The sequence below is a fragment of the Centruroides vittatus genome, unplaced genomic scaffold (assembly GCF_030686945.1).
Source record: "Centruroides vittatus isolate TY-2023 unplaced genomic scaffold, ASM3068694v2 contig_926, whole genome shotgun sequence".
NCBI lineage: Eukaryota > Metazoa > Arthropoda > Arachnida > Scorpiones > Buthidae > Centruroides > Centruroides vittatus.
Window position 1 is genome coordinate 3,208,341 of NW_027122612.1, and position 22,288 is coordinate 3,230,628.

Sequence of the window (22,288 nt, forward strand, 5' to 3'; positions counted from 1 at the left end):
TTATACGGTCATGAAAGTTTTCGTACATTTTCAAAAAAATTAGTAGATTGATAAACATTTATTAGGCTATAATTTTTAAAAGAAAAGTGAATAAAAGTAAATATTTTTTACTTTTATTTTAGTCAAAACAAAAGTAACAAAATATCCAATTTCCATTATAAAAATAATAAAACAAACTACTAAATTTCTGGTTACCAAAAATTTATTGATAACCAGTTTTATTATTGATATTATAACGAATTACCTTTTCTCCACAATTTAAGAAACCATTTTTAAAAAATGAATGTTGTATAATAGATAAGTTAGTAAATACAGTGAACCCCCGTTCAAAACGTAAACCAGTCAAACCGGGAAAATCATTCCATATCGTGCAACTCCGATTTACACCGGTTTTATCGTACTTAGTACTCATTTATAATTCGTCTTGGCACAACTTAAACCAAGTTTTCAATTATATTAAATACAAAGCGTACCAAAAGTCCATACAGTGACACAAATCGAGCCCACCAGTGGCCGAATAAATAAAACCATTGAACACTGGAAGTTGATCGTTCGTTCGTGCTTGACCCACCATGCGGTGTTCTGGGTTTTCTTCATGTGTTTCTTCAACACCTAAACAGAATCCAGTTTTCATATAGGAAATCCTGCTAGAAGTTACCCCATTGTCAGATCATGTGTTCCGTTGCCTTACTCCGCCAATCCACTGACACAAATCTTAATGCTGACATTTTAATGTTTTGTGGACAAAGCTACATTTCACTTTTGTGTGTATGGAAACTTTTCGGACACCCTATCACTTTTTTTTATGTAATTATAAATTTCTGGAAATATATAAACTTACAGGAATGATATAACGTAGATATCGACTTTTGAGACGTACAATTTATATTTCTTTCTTTATTGAAGAATACGAACAAATATCAATACCTGTACATTATCTTCAGGTTGTGACAATTCCTTACTATGTTTATTTACTTTATGAATGGAAACTTATCGATAGTTTTAATTATTTCGTTAAGTAAAAAATTTTATCCGATTTTTTATTAAATAGAAATTTCTATTGGGAGTTTTGTTATTTACAATTTGAATTATCAATTTTGTTTATTATTTATAATTGTAAATTGAAGCAAAAAGAAATGTAAGAAATTTTTAAAATTTCTTTAATTCATTTCCTGTTTGACTATTTCTTTTAATTAGACTTCTTTTGGCAATTTTGATCCGGATACTTTGCTGAAAGATAAAATCGTCGTCTTAATAAATGTAAAGATAAATATAATTTATTTAAATTTAGAAAAGTTTTCTAAGTATAGATATTTAATAATTTTGTTTGGTTTAATAACAGCAAACGAGATTTATATGATACATTTCTTCTACACTCCTCAAAAGTGAAATCGCAACACGCGCGTAGCCACATGCACACTGCAGGACCCGTAGAGGTGACAGATATGCAAATGATTAAAAGAACAAACACTTGACGCAACAGACACCTTGCTTATTCAGTAACGAATGTGGCCCCACGAGCAGGCCGATATGCGGCAAGGCGATTAATGGTTACCTGAGGTGTCCCTTGCCAAGCTGCGTCCACTGATGCGGATGTAATCTACGATATTTGGCAGTGGTTCCCGGTGACGTCGGACGAAGTCCTACAGGTGTTCGATGGGAGAGAGATGTGGCCGGGGAAGAATATGAATTCCATTTGGGCTGAGAAGAGTTCACCATGCGACGTGCGGTCGGGCATTGTCTTGCTGAAAGACCGTGTCGGTACGGCCAGCACCAGTGGCCGAACCAAAGGCCTCACAATTCGTGTGACGTATTGGTATCGGAAGGTGCACCAGGGCTGTCCGCTGGTCGAACGTAATGTCTTCCCAAACCACGATGTCCGGTGTTTGGCCGGTTTGACGCTCGGCGGAAAGGGCTGGTACCACCACACCAGTCATTCCTCTACAGACAGAAGCGGGGTTCATCCGTAAACAATGTCCGATGCCGGATGTTAAACCGCCGTTCTGAGAATCCAGATTCTAATTCTGGTAGAATTCTCTAAAATTTTCAAGAATGGTAGGTCTAGATATATCAGCACCCATCCCTCGCTACTCGGGCCCGACCATCGCGGGCATGGCTAAATTCGCGAATATGCAGTAGCGCATCAAGCACGTACCTGGGCCTTTTCGCCTCGAGGAACCTCAAAAATTACATAGCAAACAGACAATGCCTCTAAAAATTTAGTGAACGTTTGAAAAGCTTTATAAAACCACTCTTTATTATTAATTAATTTTATAGACTTTTTCAATTAAAAAAATAATAAAACACTTTTACATAAAGGGCCTTATAAGAAAATTGTGCCTCGGGCCTTAACATAATCCCGTTTGTGATTGAGCCTGTTATAAACGCTCTTTTAATGTTTTCAGAAAGAGAGTAATTTGAAAAAAATAAATAATAAAACAATTTATTTTTTGATATAATTCACTAATAATATAAACCAAATATAAAAGAAAAAGTTAAAAAATCAAAATTATCATAAAATAAATATAAATTTCACATTTTATTTTGAAATAATATTTAGTTTTCAGATAATTTAACATAATATTAAATTGTATAAAATGAAGTGTATTCACGAAATAACTTACATTCTTCAGTAAACACCAAGAAATAATTGATAAGAAGAATGACGTACATCCCAATATTAATGCAGACAACGATACAACAGGGGCAATTGACAATGGGAAAACTATTTTCCAATAAAGATAATCTATATCGTCATTACTCAATTCATATTCCTAAGAAAGAAAAACATAGTTAATATACACCATTGATTAAATTATCTAATTAAATTTTAAACTTTTATTGCACGTAATAAGCCATCCAATAACTTTATATACAGTTTTTTTGAAGCAATTTTGACCCTTCCCTTCCTGTTTGTGTACAATAATATAATTTGGAAAATCTCTCCACTTTAATTACGTGTAGAATGTACTCAAGTATGAAGTTTTTCTTCATAAACCTGATTATTAAAGCTAAACAAACTACCGAATTATCGGGCTATATGCCTCTTAAAACATATTTTGTGCTGGCCACCTTGTATTATGTAATTTTCCTATTCGAATGCCACCGTACCGCTGATCCGATAGAAATAGACTGTTGCGGAAGTAAATTCGACCAAAAGTAGTAGTAGTTGACCTCCTCCCGGAAGAGAGAGAATGGTCAACGAGTATTAATTAATACCGGTCTACTATTAATACTTGAAAAGTGATCCGTGTTGGACGGGTTGTGCATGTGATCGAAGTTGCTAACCTTAACGTCCGAAAGACTTCATATAAGACTTGTTTAAATAAAAAATTATATTGTAAAAATGCGAGAATATTTCGAAAAAAGTTTCATCAATCACACGGGCTATTTACCTGGTAGTTGACCAGGAAATTCCCAAGTTCGATCACTGATGGTCCAAGTATCAACCACATAAGCCGACTGCAGTCATTATCTATATAAATTCAGTTTGATAAGTGAAGAAACTTACATATGAACATTTACGTGAATTATGGTTTATTTACTACACGAATATCACATGTGAGCTGCATTGTTGCAGCAACATTATAAGGGGGTTCCCGCATCAAAAAACCTTTCTTTCTACGTGCTTCGACGCTTAAGAATGTTTAGTAAAACATTAAACAACAAGGAACATAAATTGACGTAAAACAAATATTAATTTTATAACTTTTGAAGTATTATAAAAATTAAAATTATAACTTTGTGTTGCAAGATTATACTGTCGTTCCTTCTAATTCTAATATCTTTTCTCATACTATATCCTTATTTTAGATAGTGTTCGATCATATCCTAACTCTATGTGAATTGATTATGGCTCGTGTCTATGAGGACGAGTAAAAGACTCGAAACAAACCCGTGCAATTATCCGTCAAAATCCCACTCAATTTCTGTTTTCACAACATTCTCTCATTTCTCTTTGCAGAATGGATAATTTCAAAGAATTGGAGAAGTTGAATACCTCGGGCCGTGCGGAGCCCGAGGATGACGCATCGTTTTCGCCTTGTGTAATACGAGTGCTTCCGAAAGATGCTGTGGAGGAGTCGCATACACCCGACGTTAAACGGATGGTCGTCATAACTCCGGACGACAGCGCCTCGTCTCTCATCCATTATTTGGAGCGGCGTTACCCCGAAGTTCCGGAATGGACGGTCGAGACACGGTTACGTGAGACGGGACTGGACAGAAAGGAGTCCGAAGAAATGGTTGATCCGTCGAGAATAAAAGGCCTTGGTGGAAAAGGTTGCTTTGCTGATGGAAAACATAAACCCTTTTTCTGCCGAGGCCTTCTTACGCGAATTTCGACTTTCCACCGAATGTGACACAGCCACTCGGAAGTGACCTTTCACCCGAATATGACACTTTCACCCGGCTACGACTTAATTAACTGGACTTGACTTTCCATCTCAATTTACGGACGGATACTTCGACACCATTCGAGATTCGTTTTTCCGGTTAAAGTGTATCGACAGTGACAACGAACACATTAAACAGTGTTCTCCTGTTTAATTAAAGGCTGTGTTTAAGCAACTGTAACTGGTCAAGGCAACTTATAATATTTCGACCGGTGTTCTACTAGTAAAAAATTTCACCACAGAATAGTGCACTACGGGAGGAAACCATTTCAAACGTTGAACTTCAACCAAACACACCTTGCAATCGATATTTGTCCAAAGCAGAATTACAATTACTTCAACAACTAGCTCGTTACACCCGGCTTGGCCCAGATTTATAAAGTATCCTTTGCAGTAATTGTTACACCCGACGTTATTAATCGTAAATTTCAAAAATGTGTGTGATAAAACCCATTTTAAGAACATTATCAAAATGCCTGTAAACTAGGTAGGAAGTCCTCGTAAATAGAGTTTGTAGTGAAATTTAGAATTAGTTTGGTTTATTTGATTACCGATTAAAGTACAGTACAGTATATCTAAAATTTGTTACTACATGGTGAGTATTACTTATTCCCAATAGATATTCAATGTTATAACTTATACCATGTAAATAGCACAAGCTTCTATGAATACAATATTAAATTATATATATAATCATTTTTAATTACCTGGCTGATCCAAAATACTGGTAAAACCACATCAGAAATGGATTCCAGCAATCTGAAAGAATATATTATAAATATAGTATTCTACAATATGTTTAACATTGAGAATATTTTATGCTATTATACTTCGGTCCTAAGAGAGTATTGATGTTTCTAATGATGTTCTGCTACTACTTTCTTCTATATTAGTAATAATAAACAGAAAAGAAAGTGTCAATTCTCAGCATGATCTTATACAATGTCCCTAATGTTTTGTTTCTTATACAGATTTCTTCCCTAGGCATGGATATTTTCTAATTTCTTCAATTACAATCTCCAATGGTATCAATTTTTATTACAGGTAGTGAACTTGACACCATTACGCTGAAATAAATAATTAGCAGTTCGATGACTACTGTACACTCCAGTACATATCCTTCAAAAAAAACTCTGTGTAACGCATCTGAAGTGTCGTACACAGCGTGCATGGCCACGTAGAGAGATACGTACTATATAACGTACGTATGTATGTATGGCCAGTCACATACAACAAAAGGGTGCTGTTGTTTCGTCTCATAGCATACATACCGTACATAGCGCTCTGTTTGGCGAGGCTTTAATCATATATTATGAGGGTTTATAAATAAATAAATAAATAAACCTGCATAAAACAATAAAATCTTAACTAAATAAAAAACTGAGATATTAAAAATAGATTTATTTAAATATACTAAATTTAGATTTTAAAATACTTACTCTAAATTTTCCGATTTCCTAACATCAGCACTAATTTGCAATCTACGCACTCCTTTAACTACTGTTCCCGTCACCTATTAATATAATTCATTTTATTAATTGGCTTAGAAACAGTAGAAATTTCATAGTAATTACGCATTTCGTCATAAATAGATTTAAACATTTTTAAAATACTTCATACATGCATTTTAATAACAAAAAGTTCAAATATAAAATTCATTGTTATTATAATTACTGATATTTACACTTAAAAGTTTAATATTTATACAATTAATTATAATTACAATAAATTAATATCTTTATTATTATTATTATAACATGCAAATACATTACAAAATCCTGTATATTTAATAAAAATGTCGGTTTATTTTTTATTTTCAGGAATACAGGACGAGACAATAACTATCACCATCTTGAAAATCTCTTAATGTAAAATATTCGACTTTCCGAATCCAATTAATTTGTATAGATTAAAAAGTTATTAATACACTGAACTTAAATTACTTACTGGATCGATATCAAAAAAACTTTCATGTTGATCTTTATTTGGCCGAAGACCCCTTACTTCTTTCAAAAGACTAGAATCTCCCTGATAGAAATGAGGTGCTGAAGCTACAATCGGGACATCTAAAAATATAATAATCATTCATTGAAGTAATGGAAAATTTTACTTTACATTTAACATTACCTTTTTTAACAAACAAAACTAAAAATACAGAAAACAATTAAACATATATAAAAGATTTTTGCCTTATATTTTACAATACAAATCCGACAACTTGTCGGTATTTAGGCAAAGGAGGGTAGCTTCAGTGGTGTAGCGAACATAACTGGCGCCCGGAGCACCACACTTTATTGGCGCTCCCTCCCCCCTCCAGAAACACATATAGTTTGTCTTGGAGACCATTTGGGTGCCCTTCTGCGAGTGGCGCTCGGGGCATGATACACCCCCTTGGTCCCCCCTCGCTACGCCATTGGGTAGCTTGTCTTCCTAGCCGTAATATTAAAATTTTCTCCAGAAAGGTTCTTGAGTAAGATTTTTATTTCCTATTTTATGTTACAGAACTGCTGGTATAGTAAGAAAAGTTCTGTTCTTTCTCTTTCATATCTGTAACAGTTAGAGAATCGTAGCTTTAAATTCTGTACTTCTTCATCACAGTCCAGTCGCAAGTTGCAGTCTTTCTTCTGCCAATTTTTTTTAGGTACACATTACTGTTGCAGTGTTCAGTATATAAATGGCTACTTATAAAGTCAATTGAAAGCCATCGTAAATCTTTCATTCGTTCTTCAATACTTGGCAGGAGCCAAAACGTATGTCGTCCATTATTCCATTATTAGTGTTCAACCATCTATCTTGTAACTCTTTATTTGTTTCTTTCTTTATTGGAATTTTTCAGTGTCTACTTTCCCCGGAAGTACCATTAATAGATCTTTGAACGTTTACCTGAACTATTTTTAACATTCTATCTTTAGAACTCCGTATGTTACTGTTCGCAATAGTCCGTTTTAGCAATTAACATCTTCGTCACTTTTTGTATCAGTGGGCATTGCTTTGCACATGCATTGTCATAAACTTTTGTCAGATTTTCTTTTTTACAATACCTCAGATGACAGTCTCATTGGTAGTTTTGGATTTTGCTTAAACTAAACTACTGTACTTTCTTTACCATCTTACCCACCAAGTTAATATTTCGATTTTGCTTCTACAACGTTCGTTACTAAAATGTTGGTATGAAAAAGAAATTTGATTTTAAAAGAGAAAACGAAAGACGTAGGCTAAAATAAATCTAGGCATTTCCAAAATCGAGAGCAAAGGTCTCTCAAAACTTCGTTAAAACGAAAAAGCATTAACGCAGTGAAAGTGGCAGGAATTGAACCCACGACTCCGCTAAAATTCAAGCGATTTTCCACTAAAAGTTTTTTCCGCATTCTGCCAACTCCTAATATGCCTTTGTGCGCGTTGTTTACGATCCAATACCAGCCGGTACTGTACATGTGGTAACACAAGACCAGACAACTTTCAGTTTGGCTGGGCATCTGTTGAAAAATCGAATTTCTAGGTCTTCAATCAATTTCGTAATTGAAGACCTAGAAAATAACGATTTCCGAAGATGTAACGCGTTTCTGATGGAAACCCTATCTTTTTTTCGGGTGGTATTTGCGAACGCAATCGACCTCCGGTGAGTACAAGTATTAGTTTACAGAGTAGCGCAGAACAAAGCGGAGGCCATATAGTCACAAGGAATTAATTACTCGTAGCCAATTTCTGTGGCAAAGGCTTGGCTACTATAGGAGAACTTTATCCCTTGTTTTCTCGGTGTCAGTCAGCATGAACAGTTAAAATTGTGGTAACGGTATAAGCAGTCGGTAGGGTGGCCGAGCGGTCTAAGGCGCTGGTTTAAGGCACCAGTCTCTTCGGAGGTGTGGGTTCGAATCCCACCCCTGCCAGTTAATGCGTTATTTTGCGTCGATGTTTGCAAATCATTTCGTCGCTTTTTGTTGGTTCGTACAAAAATGGACGAACGAAGAACGATGACATTGGTACGTATGCACAATGCGTTTATTGCAATCGATACGCGCATGAACACTACATCCAATTCGCGCTTAGAAATCCAAGGTAATCCGAAAGATTTCTGAAGCGAATTCAAGTTTTGCACGTTACGGTTGTAAATTGAAATAACAGAAATGTTTGCAGACAAACTGCTTCTGCACACTTTGCAACAGGGTTTGTTAAACATGACCGTAAAAAAGCATAAAAATTTTTAGTAGAAATAAGGTGGAGGGTAGAAAGAAAGCTTCGAGTTTTAAGAATGCGCAAAAAATCTCGTTGGCAGGGGTGGGATTCGAACCCACGCCTCCGAAGAGACTGGTGCCTTAAACCAGCGCCTTAGACCACTCGGCCACCCTACCGCTAGATCACTTTCGACAAATGCCGCATCAGTTACGAAGTCAAGAAAGTTTCGGTCTTCCTCCTAAAACCCGGTGCGTGCCATCGGCAGCAGACAACAGCCAACGTGAGGCTAAAACGTGCCAACGACACTAGCGCGTAATCACCTAAGCTGACATTTTTGTTTTTTTTTTTCCTTTTTTTTCATTAGATGGTCATCATTTCTCCTATCCGAGAATCAGGATTATCCTTGTTTTGCTATCGCACCACAAGGAGTACGTTACCTTTATTTAAACTTTCAGAAAATTAAGGCATCAGCTTACTACTCTGGTACAGTCATGGTTGAATCCGGGCTAGCAATTCCACGAAATTTTCACGTTGCAAACCGTCTCGGATTACACGTTGACACCATTAATTAAGGGCCTGACGAAATTCATGAAAGGTACGATAAAGGGCCTCTTAGCGTCCACGAGATGGAAAGAGACAAAAATAAAAAATATACATTGGTGAGTAGAAGAATAGGAAAACGTAGTTAATAAGTCATCGTTAGAAAGAATTCATTGTTTAAGAGAACAATATTAAATGACAGATACTGGCTCCAAGAATGCATTTATTCTAATAAATAGGTTTGTTGACGGGAATTGATAATGTAAGGAGTTGTCGTGACAATCAGGTTTTGTAAGCCGATTATGGTCACTGCAAGTTCTTTAAATTAATAAATTCACTACTGATATTTAAATTGTTTATTGTTGAATATTTATCTTTGTACAATATAATTTGTTATACGTTTGTCATTATGATGATGAAACTAAAAAGTAATAAAAATGAAATTGTACTCACCCATATAACAAGGACCGACTGGAGTAATTCCTCCGACATCGCAGGATTTAAGGGCAGAACAAAAACATTTATTATCTTCATTGATTGAAGCAGCACTATATAGTCGATCGGGTATTACAAATCTGTAAACTGGTAGTTTACGGATGAAAAAATCTTTCTCGTACTCAAAGTATAATGATCTAAAAGTAAATAATCATAAACCATTTTATAATATTCGACGATAATAACATTCTGATACAAGCTAAAATCGCAAAATAGTGTGTTCAACAACGACATCTAAGTGTTTTTGTACAGATGTTGTGGATATAATGCGTGAAGCTGGCTTTCATTTCCGCTAAATTTGTAATATGTTCATTAAACACAACATTCTTTAGATGTCCCCAAAGCCAATAATCACTTGGGTTCAGATCTGGTGAACGTGCTGGCCACGTTACAGGAAAATGGCAGCTGATTATATTGTCATTTCCAAAATGTCTGCGAAGTAGCAGCTCCACTGGTATATTTGTGATATGCAAATGTTTGTGCTGTGAGCGTATCAAGTATAAATAATTTGCATCTTTTGGTATTGCCAGTATGCAATACAGACTCTTAGCAACATAATGCTACTTTCTTCCTCTTCTTGTATATACCTATTCTTACAACATGAGGGATATGGCTACTCTTATGATATTAGTATTATATAAGTAGACTTTCAAGTATTATATATGATTTGACAGTAAGGATGAAAGAACATTCGAAAATTTTCGTCCCAGTCTAAATTATTTTGCGTAAAAGTCTGCTAATCATTCTAAAAAAATTAATTGTGTATAAATGTAAATTTGTGCTTTTGATCCAGTACTTTTGATCTTAGTATGATTGTAATTATAGGGTCTTTCAAAAAGAATTCTACCATTTTAAATTACTGAAATTATGTTAATTAGTATCTGAGAAGTATAGTAACTGTCCGAGTTTCATATCCCATCTGCATTCAAACGTCTATTGTCTACTATCTATAGAAAGCGCCGTAAACAAAATGGCGACTCTGCAATTGATACTGTAGCTATGTATGTTAAAATTAATTAATCAATTAAGTTTTATTTTCTGTAGTAAATTATGACATTTATAAATTTTAAAAAGTATAATAATACAATTATTAATATAAAATATATAAAATCTATTTAATGCTTAATTATCAAATGTATTTTACCGACAAATGTCTTCGATAAAAACGTATATTGTTTCAGTTTTCTTTAAAAATGGAGGAAATTCAAGACCATCTGAAAAAGTAAAAGATAATACAATTAGAAATCTATAAAAATATCGATAATTTATTATACTTTTGATGATAGACTTTAAAATATAAAAAAATAATTTTCGTAAAACAATGAAAATTGAGAAACTGGGATCAATTGAAGGAATATTCAGTTGGAATGGATAGTAAATCAGTCACAGCCTCTACAACAAGATTAAGCTTAAGCCATAATTATTATTTTAATCGATTCGGCAATAAAACATTACCGAAAATGTATTTTAAAATAAATTTTATAAATTGAGAATAGAGAGGTTACGGCCGAAGTTTTAAACGCGGAAACGTGTACGTCGGACGTTCAGCGCCGCCTTCCTGTAAGCCTAGAAGTTTGGAACGTCGAGCACGATTCCACTGACGTTCCAAACGCCATTGTCAAACTTCTAGACTTACAGGAAAGCGGCGCTGAACGTCCGACGTACACGTTTTCGCATTGAAAACTTCGGCCGCAACCTCTCTAATAAAAGATAAATTCCCATAAAGCTTTTATGAGGATTTGAGCTCGTTATCGATTATTAAAACATGATCATTTTTCTTGGTAACAAAATACAGATTCTATCGCAAAAATACCGATTGAATAGAAAAATGAATATCAAATTATTTATTTTATTCAGATGTATAATATAAATATGGTTTGACAATAAAAATTATAAATCGAAATGCCTTACCGGAACCGTTGATTTGGTTGCAATATTCGTCGTTCCAAAAAGCGAGATTCCTGTGAATAAAAAATTCATAATATTAATTGTAATTTTTAATGTTATTCAAGACTTTAATTTTTTAATTAAATTGACATTATTTCTTACTTGGAATTATCCCAAGAAACGATGTTTGAATAATCTTTAATATTGTCTCTCCCCGTTGCAATTGTAAAATTTTTAGAGTAAGTATTATTTTTCTAAAATTAATATAAAAACAAAAATATAAAATACTATCTGAAATAAAAGCCAACATAAAATTAAGTATTTAATAATAATTGGTTGACGAGATAAGGCCAATATTCAGTATTCAATGGTTATCTCCCTAAACAGAATTGCTTTAATAAAATAAATTACAACCGAATTTTTTGTCAGTTTTAATTTAAATATATAACACAGATTAAAATGTTTTGCTCTTTTGATGTTTATATTAATAAAATATACTAACGTACACAAGTACACTAACATTACATGTTTGGCCGGTTTAACATTGGCTAACTTTGTAAAAATATTCTTATTTGTAGTCCAATAATGTTAAATGAGGAAGGGGATACTTTTTAAAACTCACATTATAACAATAGTCTTTATACAACAATATATTTTCTTATTCAGTTAAATATCGGTATATAGTGAGAATTGACTGTATTGTTCAAAATTAGTTTAGCTTCATCAGAATTTATGAAATTAACGGTAATTTAAATGATTTTTGTCGTAATCTAACAATTACATACTGTACACTAGTCGTATGTGATGACTAAAGTGTAATATTTCATACCTATTTTTATTAATACACAACCTACCATTAAAAAGAATTAATTTTTTTTGAGATGCTCTATAATAATAATATTAAATTTACCCCATAATACAATCCAAAAGTATTATTAGGAAGTACGTCTGGTACTTCATCTTCTCCGAGAAAAGTTCGAGCTAAATCAAGTAGCTCGCCCACGGCCTCAACTTTATAACCACCAAACAACAATTCATCAATACTTTTATAAACGAATACAGTCTCTTTATGATCTTCCAATGTTGAGTCAATTATAGAGAAGGCAATTTCTTTCATATCTTCAGGACATTTCAAATCCGCAACCTTATCAACTGCCTATTTAAAATAAATTATTTAAATTGTAATTTTCGTTTATGATTTTTCAAAATAATAATAATAATAAATAAATAAATAAATAAAATAATTATGAAATACAAACTCACTACAACGGGAAGATTAATTAAATATATTTTTTCATTCTGATCACCACTCGAAAGTTCTTTATGAAAGACGTAACTGGTTTTTTCTCTATAAGTGATAGTATCTTCAGTCTGAGAGACAATTTCTTTCTTAATAAATTTTCTAAAGAAGAAAGATCAAAAAAATTAGAAACCATTGAAAATTTTAATTAGGGGGAGAAGTATTAAAGTTATTTACTGGAAAGTATAAGGCCCAACTTCTTGAAGCTTCGGTTTTGCATTTTTTTCTTCTACTTCTTTGTAATTTGTCACGTTAAAAAAGTAAAATTTATCATACATAATAGGTGATAATCCTGTCCATGGCTCTATATAAGAACTTCCTTTATTCATATTCATCTTCTACAAATGATATAAAATAATTAAAACAATAATGAGCATTTAATGTAGTAAAAATTCATTGAATTGATTTACGATTTGATTTCTAGTATATACAATATGAACCAAGATATTATATAAGATCTTATCTTAATTATTTAATTGTGTGTTGTTCCTACGACCATCTGAGGTATGTATTTGTAGTATTGTTTATGGATATGTAGTAATTTGTGTTTGTTATAATCTTTTGATGCATTTTATTTGCTATTTGGTTATGTCGATGTAGGTAATCAGTTTGTGTTAAATGCTTGCAACTGAACGTGATGTTATAAAAGTTAATTTACATATATTTAATATGACAATTGCCACTGTAAATAAAACAATTATCGTGTTCAGTTTGTCTTTATTATCCTCGAATAGACAGTGGAAATTGAAGCATATTTGACAAGTTCGTCATATTAATTATACGTAAATTAACTTTTATAATATTTAGTAGCCACCATATAGATACAAGGCGATTTTTATTACTTGTCTTATTTATTCTATTTTATTAATATGATGTGTGGTTTCGTGCATGATGTGACACTTCCTACAAGTGTCGTCTTTTAAAAATATGTTTTCTGTAATTTATTGTATTTATGATCTGATCTTGTATGGCAATCACTAACTCTTCCGTCTCTCCATAAAGAAATCCATGAGCTAGTCAGCCATTTGATGCAGTTATGTTAACGTGATCCTGGATGAACTCGTTAGGGTGACTACCATGGAGCCCAAGACTGTCTGATGGTGTCTATGTCTCATGTGTACTGTGTCAGATCCAGGTCAACGTTGTGTAAATTTAATGGTGTACTGTTATTATCTGCAAGAGTATTAACTCAATTTCTGTAATTGTGATGTTCCTTCTTTTCTGTAGAAAAACTCTTGCAGTTGCTATGTTTGTAGTGAGGCCTCGTCCTCCCTCTTTAAGGCGAAGAGTCAGCTTTTCTATGGATGAATTGGTGGTGTTTATTATGTTTTATTAAATATTGTTCTAGTATAGTGTGATATCGATAAACAGAACATTAAAATATTACATAAAGGAAACTTATAAAATTATACAATTATAAAAGGAAACTTATAGAACATTTTGAAATTATAAAACAAAAATAATATAAATTTAAATAACGGTATGCTAATTAATACAAATTGTGGTGACGGATTAATTGTGGTATTTCTGGATTAATCGATGTTATAACCCGATCCATATTAGTGAGATTTACATTTAAATGTTTCATAATCACCCAACTGAAGTCTCGTGGCCCTCTAATTTAAGAAGCATTACGTTGAACGATCATCTAGTTCTAGTTTTTCTATTGTTTTTGAATAGATGGTACAAGAACTGACTAGCGAATGTTATCTGTTCAATCATACAATAAATCTAACGATAAAACAGATAATAGTGGCTATAGGAAACATTTTTCATTATGAAATTTTTACCTATTTAAAAAAAGTTTTATTGTTTACTACCTCGGTAAATTTAATTAAATTGCATACAATAGCGATAATAACAGACAACGTAAAAATAATTTTAAAAAGTAGACAATAAACATTAAAAAAAAACTTCAATGTTGATCAATATTGAAAACAGGAAACCGACTGAACGTGGCCTACTGACTACATTCGTTTAGATAATAATCGTAAATCATGAGCATATAATATTATGCCTACATATAGTTATTAAATGCTTACACTAACTATAAACTGTGGGCATATTAAATCGAAAATGTTACGTTGTCAGGTCAGCGTATCACGAATAAAAACTATACCAAATTGTTATACTAAACTGTAAGTTATATATTAAGTTATAATCCATTTATTAACGAATTATACTTTATTTTCTCGTGTTACTGATCAAACTTTTCTCAAAAAATTGATACCTTTTGTGCGTACAGTGGAATCTAAGACGATTTTCATAAAAAAAAAGAATATGTACCGTTGTACAGTAAATACAGTACCACAGAATGTACACAGAGAGCAAACTCTACACGTAACTAGAAATCACCACGTCATCTGTCGATTGTAGCGTGGCGAAACTAGGTCATACATATGTAACATTAGGTTAAATTTGAATGAATTAATTTATCTTCAGCAGTATCAAATACCGTAATGCAATTTCTGAAGAAACTATACATCCAAAACACAAAAACAAACGAGTTTCTAGATTATCCGTAGTTCCATCGAGTTCGGATAATCGAGTTTCCACCGTATTTGTTTTGTTTGCATTCTGCAAAATGTTTTTCGTAACTATTTTAAAGACGAATTATTATCTAATTTATAACACGAATACAATTTCGTTTGCAGTTTTTATTGATTTGTATTTTTTTCAAAAATACAGTATTTATATTAATGTCGGCAAATATATTGTCGAATCACGCATCGCGCTATCATGCACATGGTACTTTCTCATTTCATCAGCTTTCGATCATCGATATAAATGCATTTATTTACAAATAATAAAATCAATTCGTCGTGCATTTTATCGAATGATTTTTTAACGGAAACTTGAAGTATTAAAGTATTATCTCTATGAAATTTCTAAGTTAGAAACAATCTTTTTTTAAATTCATTAACTCGGTTAAATTATTCATTCGATTTTAATCCAATATTCGAGTTAAAATTAGGCATAATAAAAATTCATGTGTAAAATCTAAATAGTTTTATAAATATAGTCGTATCCAGTTTAAAATATTTCGTAGAATTGACAAGATAATTACGTGTACATTGAAACGTCATTATTTCGATATCGAAGTCAAAAAATTTGAGAAACAACCTCACTTAAAACTAAATAAAATAGAATTTTTAATTTCTATAGGTTTAAATATTAATTATAATATATAAATGTTTTCTTTTAGGGTGGCTCAGAGACCAAGAGAGGCCCTAGTTATTTACCTTTTTGAGGCGATAGTAGGTTATATTTTTAAAAAAATATTATATTATATTATATTTTTTAACTATATGTATATTTTTGTCAAATTATATTAAGTTTTTCTTAATACTAGAGGATATAATGGAATGAATAGAAGTCTAGAGACGACAGAAGTATGTTGTAAAGCTTAATACTTGTAGGAATGAGAATGGTTCGAATTTATTATTTAAATTTCGCTTATTTTAAGGTTGAAATGATTATTATTTATAGGTTATATTATATATAAAATAATAAAAAAATGGAGAGTAAGTTAATTAGTTAGGTAGAAGAGTTTAAAAACAGTTAAAGGGAAAAAAATGAAATCGGCTACTTACACTTGCTATGAAATTTTTCTTAACATCTGAATAAAAGAAATATACACCGAATCCAAAAGATATTAAACAAAATCCAAATATTCCTAAAATTATAATAAAAGTGCATGCTTTACAATTTGGTATCATCTTTAAACCACTTGATATGTCTACCTACTGAATTCCAGTTGTTGTTGTAATGAAATTATCGGCGCACTATTTGATCAGGTGTATTACAATCAGCTGTAATAACACTATTATAAGAAGTACTGATTCTAGGTCACTTCCAGAAATATTTTTTAAATTTAATATAAATTTTAAAATCATTCTAAATTCGTGCGATCTTTACTATTAATAATTTATTTCATATATAAATGCATTATATATATCGCGAAATGCGTATCAAGTGAGGGGTATCGATCTAATGTTTACTGGATATTCTTTAAAATAGCACGATATTATCGTTTTAAAAAATAATAATGATATTGATTTGATGTTTCTTTTTTTCACGCAATTCATCCATTACTTTTCTTTAATTGCTAAAAGTTTTAATAGAGTAATTAAAGCTAAATTTTAAACTGTTTTAATTCCATTATTATAATACAGGAAATATACTCTATGGTCAGTGGAATAGAGAGGACGTTGGGTAGTGTAATCCCTGCCTTAGGTGAGAAATGATCCAACGTATTAATATTTTTATAATTGTTTTATTATTAAATCAATGAAGTTACATGTAATTCGTCACCAGGTATGAGTAATAATTAATATTTGTTGCAAACTGGAAGATGGGGATAGTGGAAATAGCGTAAAAAGCAGCGCATCACGTTAAAAAATCAGATGTAATATTAATAAATAGAAATCCAATGATGTGTTATTTTCTTGAACATGAGAAAATGAGAAATTTCTGTCTTTTTTAAAGAAAATAGTAAATTTAATTTACAAACAAATGATTGTAAAATTGCAAACAAATTAAACAATACTACGTTCAATTCACTAACATTACGCAGCTATTTTTAATGTGCAAAAACCATTCGATATAAATACAGAATAAAATTATATATTATATTTTAAATTCTTAAGTTATATTTTCAAACTGACATTTTTCATGGACCTCTTCAAAATTAATGATTTTTCCTTTATTTTATACTTTTTCCTTATTTTTCAGTGTTGTAATTGACATTGATATATTATATTTGATCATGCACGACTGCTTGTAGGTTTAATATACAGTAAGCTTTACTATGAAAACATGCCTACATTCGAAATAAAATTTTATTAGAAACTCCATAAAATTAAAAATATAGTATTTGTCTTTAACTGTTTATATGGGATCGCTAAGAAATATTCCTGCAAAATTAATAAAATTTACTGAAAATTTAAAAAAAAAAAAAAATACTGTTTTACACGATTCATGTATTTGACGTTTCAGTATAAATCTAGTAGTGCATTAAATACTTCTCACGACTTCGAGCCGCCACTTTTTGCTGGAACTGTACAGCTTACAAATGCTTTTGTCTCAATGCTCACATTAAAACCATTTACACATTTAATTAAGGTATTTAAAGACAAATACAAAACTCGATTGAACAGCTGAGAATACGATTAAGTTTTATAAAAACATTTTAATTTTTTAAATTTCTGGAATAATATAATAAATTAAATGAATTTATATCAGAAAAAATTAATTAAATCTGTCAATTCAAAAAGGTCGATGTTTGTAGAACCTGTTAAACATAAGTTTAAAAGTTGTTTTGCACTGATGTCATTTTTATTTATTTATTTATTTTTTTATTGATATTGTATAGCACCACTCGACTTCCTCTTTACGCTGCTTTTCTTAGCTAACCAATGTGTTACAGGTGGAAAATCCAGTTCTGAGGAAACAATTCAACTACAAGCTAGGCAGTTCTGAGGAAACAATTCAACTACAAGCTAGGCAGTTCTGAGGAAACAATTCAACTACAAGCTAGGCAGTTCTGAGGAAACAATTCAACTACAAGCTAGGCAGTTCTGAGGAAACAATTCAACTACAAGCTATGCAGTTCTGAGGAAACAATTCAACTACAAGCTAGGCAGTTCTGAGGAAACAATTCAACTACAAGCTAGGCAGTTCTGAGGGAACAATTCAACTACAAGCTATGCAGTTCTGAGGAAACAATTCAACTACAAGCTAGGCAGTTCTGAGGGAACAATTCAACTACAAGCTAGGCAGTTCTGAGGAAACAATTCAACTACAAGCTAGGCAGTTCTGAGGAAACAATTCAACTACAAGCTAAGCAATTCTGGCTAGACAGTTTTGAGGAGCAGTTGCTTAGAACTACTCCTCGGAACTGTCTAGAATATCTAGCAGAGCTCACAGCCAATGATTTTTAAAAGAGCTGATATCATAGCCAAAAAAGCTTACATTTGCCCAAAAAGAGCCGACAGCCAAAATTTTAATCGAAATATAGTAGTTTCGACAACTCTGATGGAATTCTCTAGTGCAAGGTGTCAGAAATGGTAAAATAAATTGTTCAATATAAGATTATTTTATCACACCCGTTTTGTTTTGTTCTGTGGATCATTTTGCACTCGTTATATTAATTTAACACAGAGTAGTGTAGAACAGCGATTCCTCTTCTAAATATAGAATTGAGATCCCCAAATGGAGGATCACAAATTCTTCTTATGTGGTTACATAAGTACTTTTTCATAAACTTTATTCCTTTGCTTAGAAAAAAATCATAAAAAGTGTTGTGTATATTTTTTCTTTTGGATTCTCAAAGATACATTTTCTTTGGCTGTCAAACAGCCAACAGCCAAAGAAAAAGTATATAGCGTACAGCACTCCATTGAAGAATATTGACAATCAACAGCAACAAGAAAAAAAGGATTAGTGAATTTGTACATATAAAAAGAATTCTTGGATGCCATTTATTTTGCATGAATTCAATTAACGCGGTTTTTATTACCTTTGTTTAAATTTAACTGCGGCACGAACCGAAAACGGAAGTAGTATCTTACCCGCATTCGCATTGAAATCTAATTTGAATAACAACGCCATTGATGGTTCCTGTCGTGCAACCAGTCAGATTATACTACGTGGAGTGGCTGTGATTATGGTGGCAACGACGTGTACTATCACTTTTACACAACGAGTTGGAATATTCTAGCTTGTTGCCTTTACACAACACGAATGCCACGCCCCTTGACTAAAAAGAAAATGGCGGACGTGTACTCAATTTTCCCCTGATTATCAAAAGTTCCTGCACTAAAAATTTAATCAATCAGTACACGTCATCATTGAGCAAAACCCTGACGTTACGGAGTATTTTTATTATTATCATCATTATTATTAATGTGGTATCTGCTAGTCTGATGAGAGAAAGAAAGAAAACAAATTATCTTCTATTGACTAAAAGCTTCAACAGATGGCGCGAGAGTGAGGTGCAAATTAGAGAGCCTATAATGAGCGAGTAGCCATAAAAGTAACGCTTTTCTATTGGTAGTTTGTGATCACATGACTTTAAGCCGCCATTTTTCTTCCAAACAACGTGTTAGCGAGATTGGAACGAAAACTTCGTGAATAAATTTTATCGTCTCTACGTTCATTGTCTGAAAACATTATAATTAATCAAAGGTTAGTGATATTAAGCATACATAGACATTATTTCGGCTAATGTAAACCGGAAGTCACGTTATTGTATATTACTAATAATACGTTATTATATATTACTAATAAGTCTACTTATAAGATATATTTTACTTATATGTTACCTATGTTATGATTTCCAATTGCATAATTATTTTATGCAATTAAGAACCATAACATAAGTAACATATGAGTGATGATGAATGAGAAAAAGTAGAGTTAATGGAACTAGAAAATTGAAAAAAGGACACTCAAATTATTGAAAACATTAAAATGGAAAAAATGGAATGCAATGAATGTGGATTAATCTTAAATTTAACACTCTATCTGATACAGAAAATAACGTATTATATTATATTGCAGGCTTTATATTATCGAACATAAGAGAGAACGTGAAAATATGTAGTGAATATTTTGAATTTGTATGCTCCAAAAATGTCACTGATGTAGAAACGCATAATTCTTCTTGAAATTTTTTAGACACCATAAGCAGCTTCCTGTATCCCATTTTTGTCGTCATCTCTGGTTTAGTTTTTTTCTTATTTTGTCTCTGTAACTACAACATAGCATTATGTAAAATAAGGATTATGTTAAGCAGGATACATAGATTGTTGCAATGATGGCTTTCAGTACTGGGATAGAACTAGAACTACATAAATTCTCTAAAAGCAAAACGAAATAACAGAATAATAAGTGTGAATAACGAAAATATAAAAAATTGGGTTCATTTCCATACAGTAATTTACCATTCGGATGTTACAATACGTTGTAAATAACACCTAAACAGGTACCAGTTCCCATAAAAGACCTTCCTGAAAGCATTCCCCGGCCTTCCCTTTGTGGGCCTGGCCGAACCCATAATAGGCTTGCTGAAAAAAAGGCTCTTTTAGTGCCTACAGAGTGGAAAGAGTTTTTAAAAAATACAAATTCATAAGTAACTTGTACAAGGATCTTTACGTTCTATCCGAAAATTGGGATAATTTAAGAAAAAATAAAAAAGTGACTCTGCAACGAATGGAAATGACATTGAGTGAAAGATGTTTATCAAATCTATTGGTCATCTGACCCGAGTTTTATCTGTCCGAAGGGGGTGGAAGTTGCAGTCGGTGAAGTGGCGTGCCTCTTTCAACATGGCAGTAATAGCAAAGAAACGATTGTATATGTATGTAACTAGTTTAGGAATTATTGGCGTGACATTGATGCTTACTGGAGGAATTTTACTTTCAAAAATGAAAGAAATACTTTCAGACAAAATATTTCAGGTAAAATTCTTCTAGTATTTAAGAATTTTTTTATATTATTTCATCCCTTATTTTAATTTTCTTCGTTTATTCATTTTCGTTGAACATTTATTTGAATGGCAATGGAGAATAATGCTTTTAATTCTTTACTATAAATTTCGTTTTCTAAGACTATTGCCCAGGGAAAAACTTTTCTGGCAATCTCACTGCTGGCAACTCAAAATAAATATACAAATTTTTAATAAATAATAATCAATTATTAGATTTAAGTTATTTATTCGTGAAATTGCCAAACCGCTGCTACTTTTCAGTCCAAGATTTTTACATTTTTGGACTCGGAACACCTTGAAACGTCGAGAGATGCAAAAAATTCGAGAGTTTTTTTTTTGTATGTATGGATGTTGGTGTGTATGTGAATGACACGATTTTGTTCACCCTCTTTGAAGCTTAATAACTCCCGTGCTTTTAATCAAAAATTTATGAAATTTTGCAGGGAGGTTTGTTTATTAGGGAGATTGATGATATTAAATTTTGGTGGTTAAAGATCGAAGGGGTAAGGAGATAATAGGAGTCGTATGTATCTCCCGTAGGGTCGGACTTAATGACGATTTTACGCGTTATTGGCATTTACAATTTTTTATAAAACCCATCCTTACCCTCATAATTAAGTTTATTGCCATTTTACAATAGTTAAAAATATAAAAATTTTTAATAATAAAATATCAAAACAGATGGCGACACACAAGCAGTTTTAAATGTTGCCGGGAAAGATAAGCAACTCGTTGCTCGATTTTTTGAACTCGATTATCAGATATACCCATTAATTCGGATTTCTCACAAGGTTAGCGTAATCTGATAGTTGAGATTACAATCGGATGGACATAACGATAGAAGCATCATTGTACCACCAGTGCTGGAATCGAATCATGGTTGGATTACCAGAAATTACACATATACATATTGCGATATTATAATAAAATACAGTACAGAGCCAATTTCATATTTATATTTTCTTTCTTCATTGATTCATTTTGTTTTTAAGATAATTATTTTATTTA

The 22,288-nt window shown here is 32.1% G+C and overlaps 1 protein-coding gene and 2 non-coding genes across 3 annotated transcripts; 1 reads left to right on the forward strand and 2 right to left on the reverse strand.

The window, feature by feature from the left end:
• Positions 1-1,001: 1,001 nt before the first annotated feature.
• LOC136984678 (lysosome membrane protein 2-like) lies at positions 1,002-16,509 on the reverse strand. Its single transcript, XM_067281754.1, has 13 exons — positions 16,383-16,509; positions 12,967-13,127; positions 12,753-12,891; positions 12,400-12,645; positions 11,652-11,743; positions 11,514-11,563; positions 10,747-10,816; positions 9,561-9,739; positions 6,342-6,460; positions 5,834-5,907; positions 5,102-5,153; positions 2,613-2,774; positions 1,002-1,230 (listed from the first exon to the last, which is right to left on the reverse strand). The coding sequence occupies exons 1-13, from the start codon at positions 16,506-16,508 to the stop codon at positions 1,150-1,152; spliced, it is 1,551 nt and encodes a 516-aa protein (XP_067137855.1). The 5' UTR covers position 16,509; the 3' UTR covers positions 1,002-1,149.
• Positions 8,200-8,281, forward strand: TRNAL-AAG (transfer RNA leucine (anticodon AAG)). Its single transcript has one exon. It is a non-coding gene; the product is annotated as a tRNA-Leu (tRNA).
• On the reverse strand, positions 8,662-8,743 carry TRNAL-AAG (transfer RNA leucine (anticodon AAG)). The gene has a single exon. It is a non-coding gene; the product is annotated as a tRNA-Leu (tRNA).
• Positions 16,510-22,288: the final 5,779 nt, after the last annotated feature.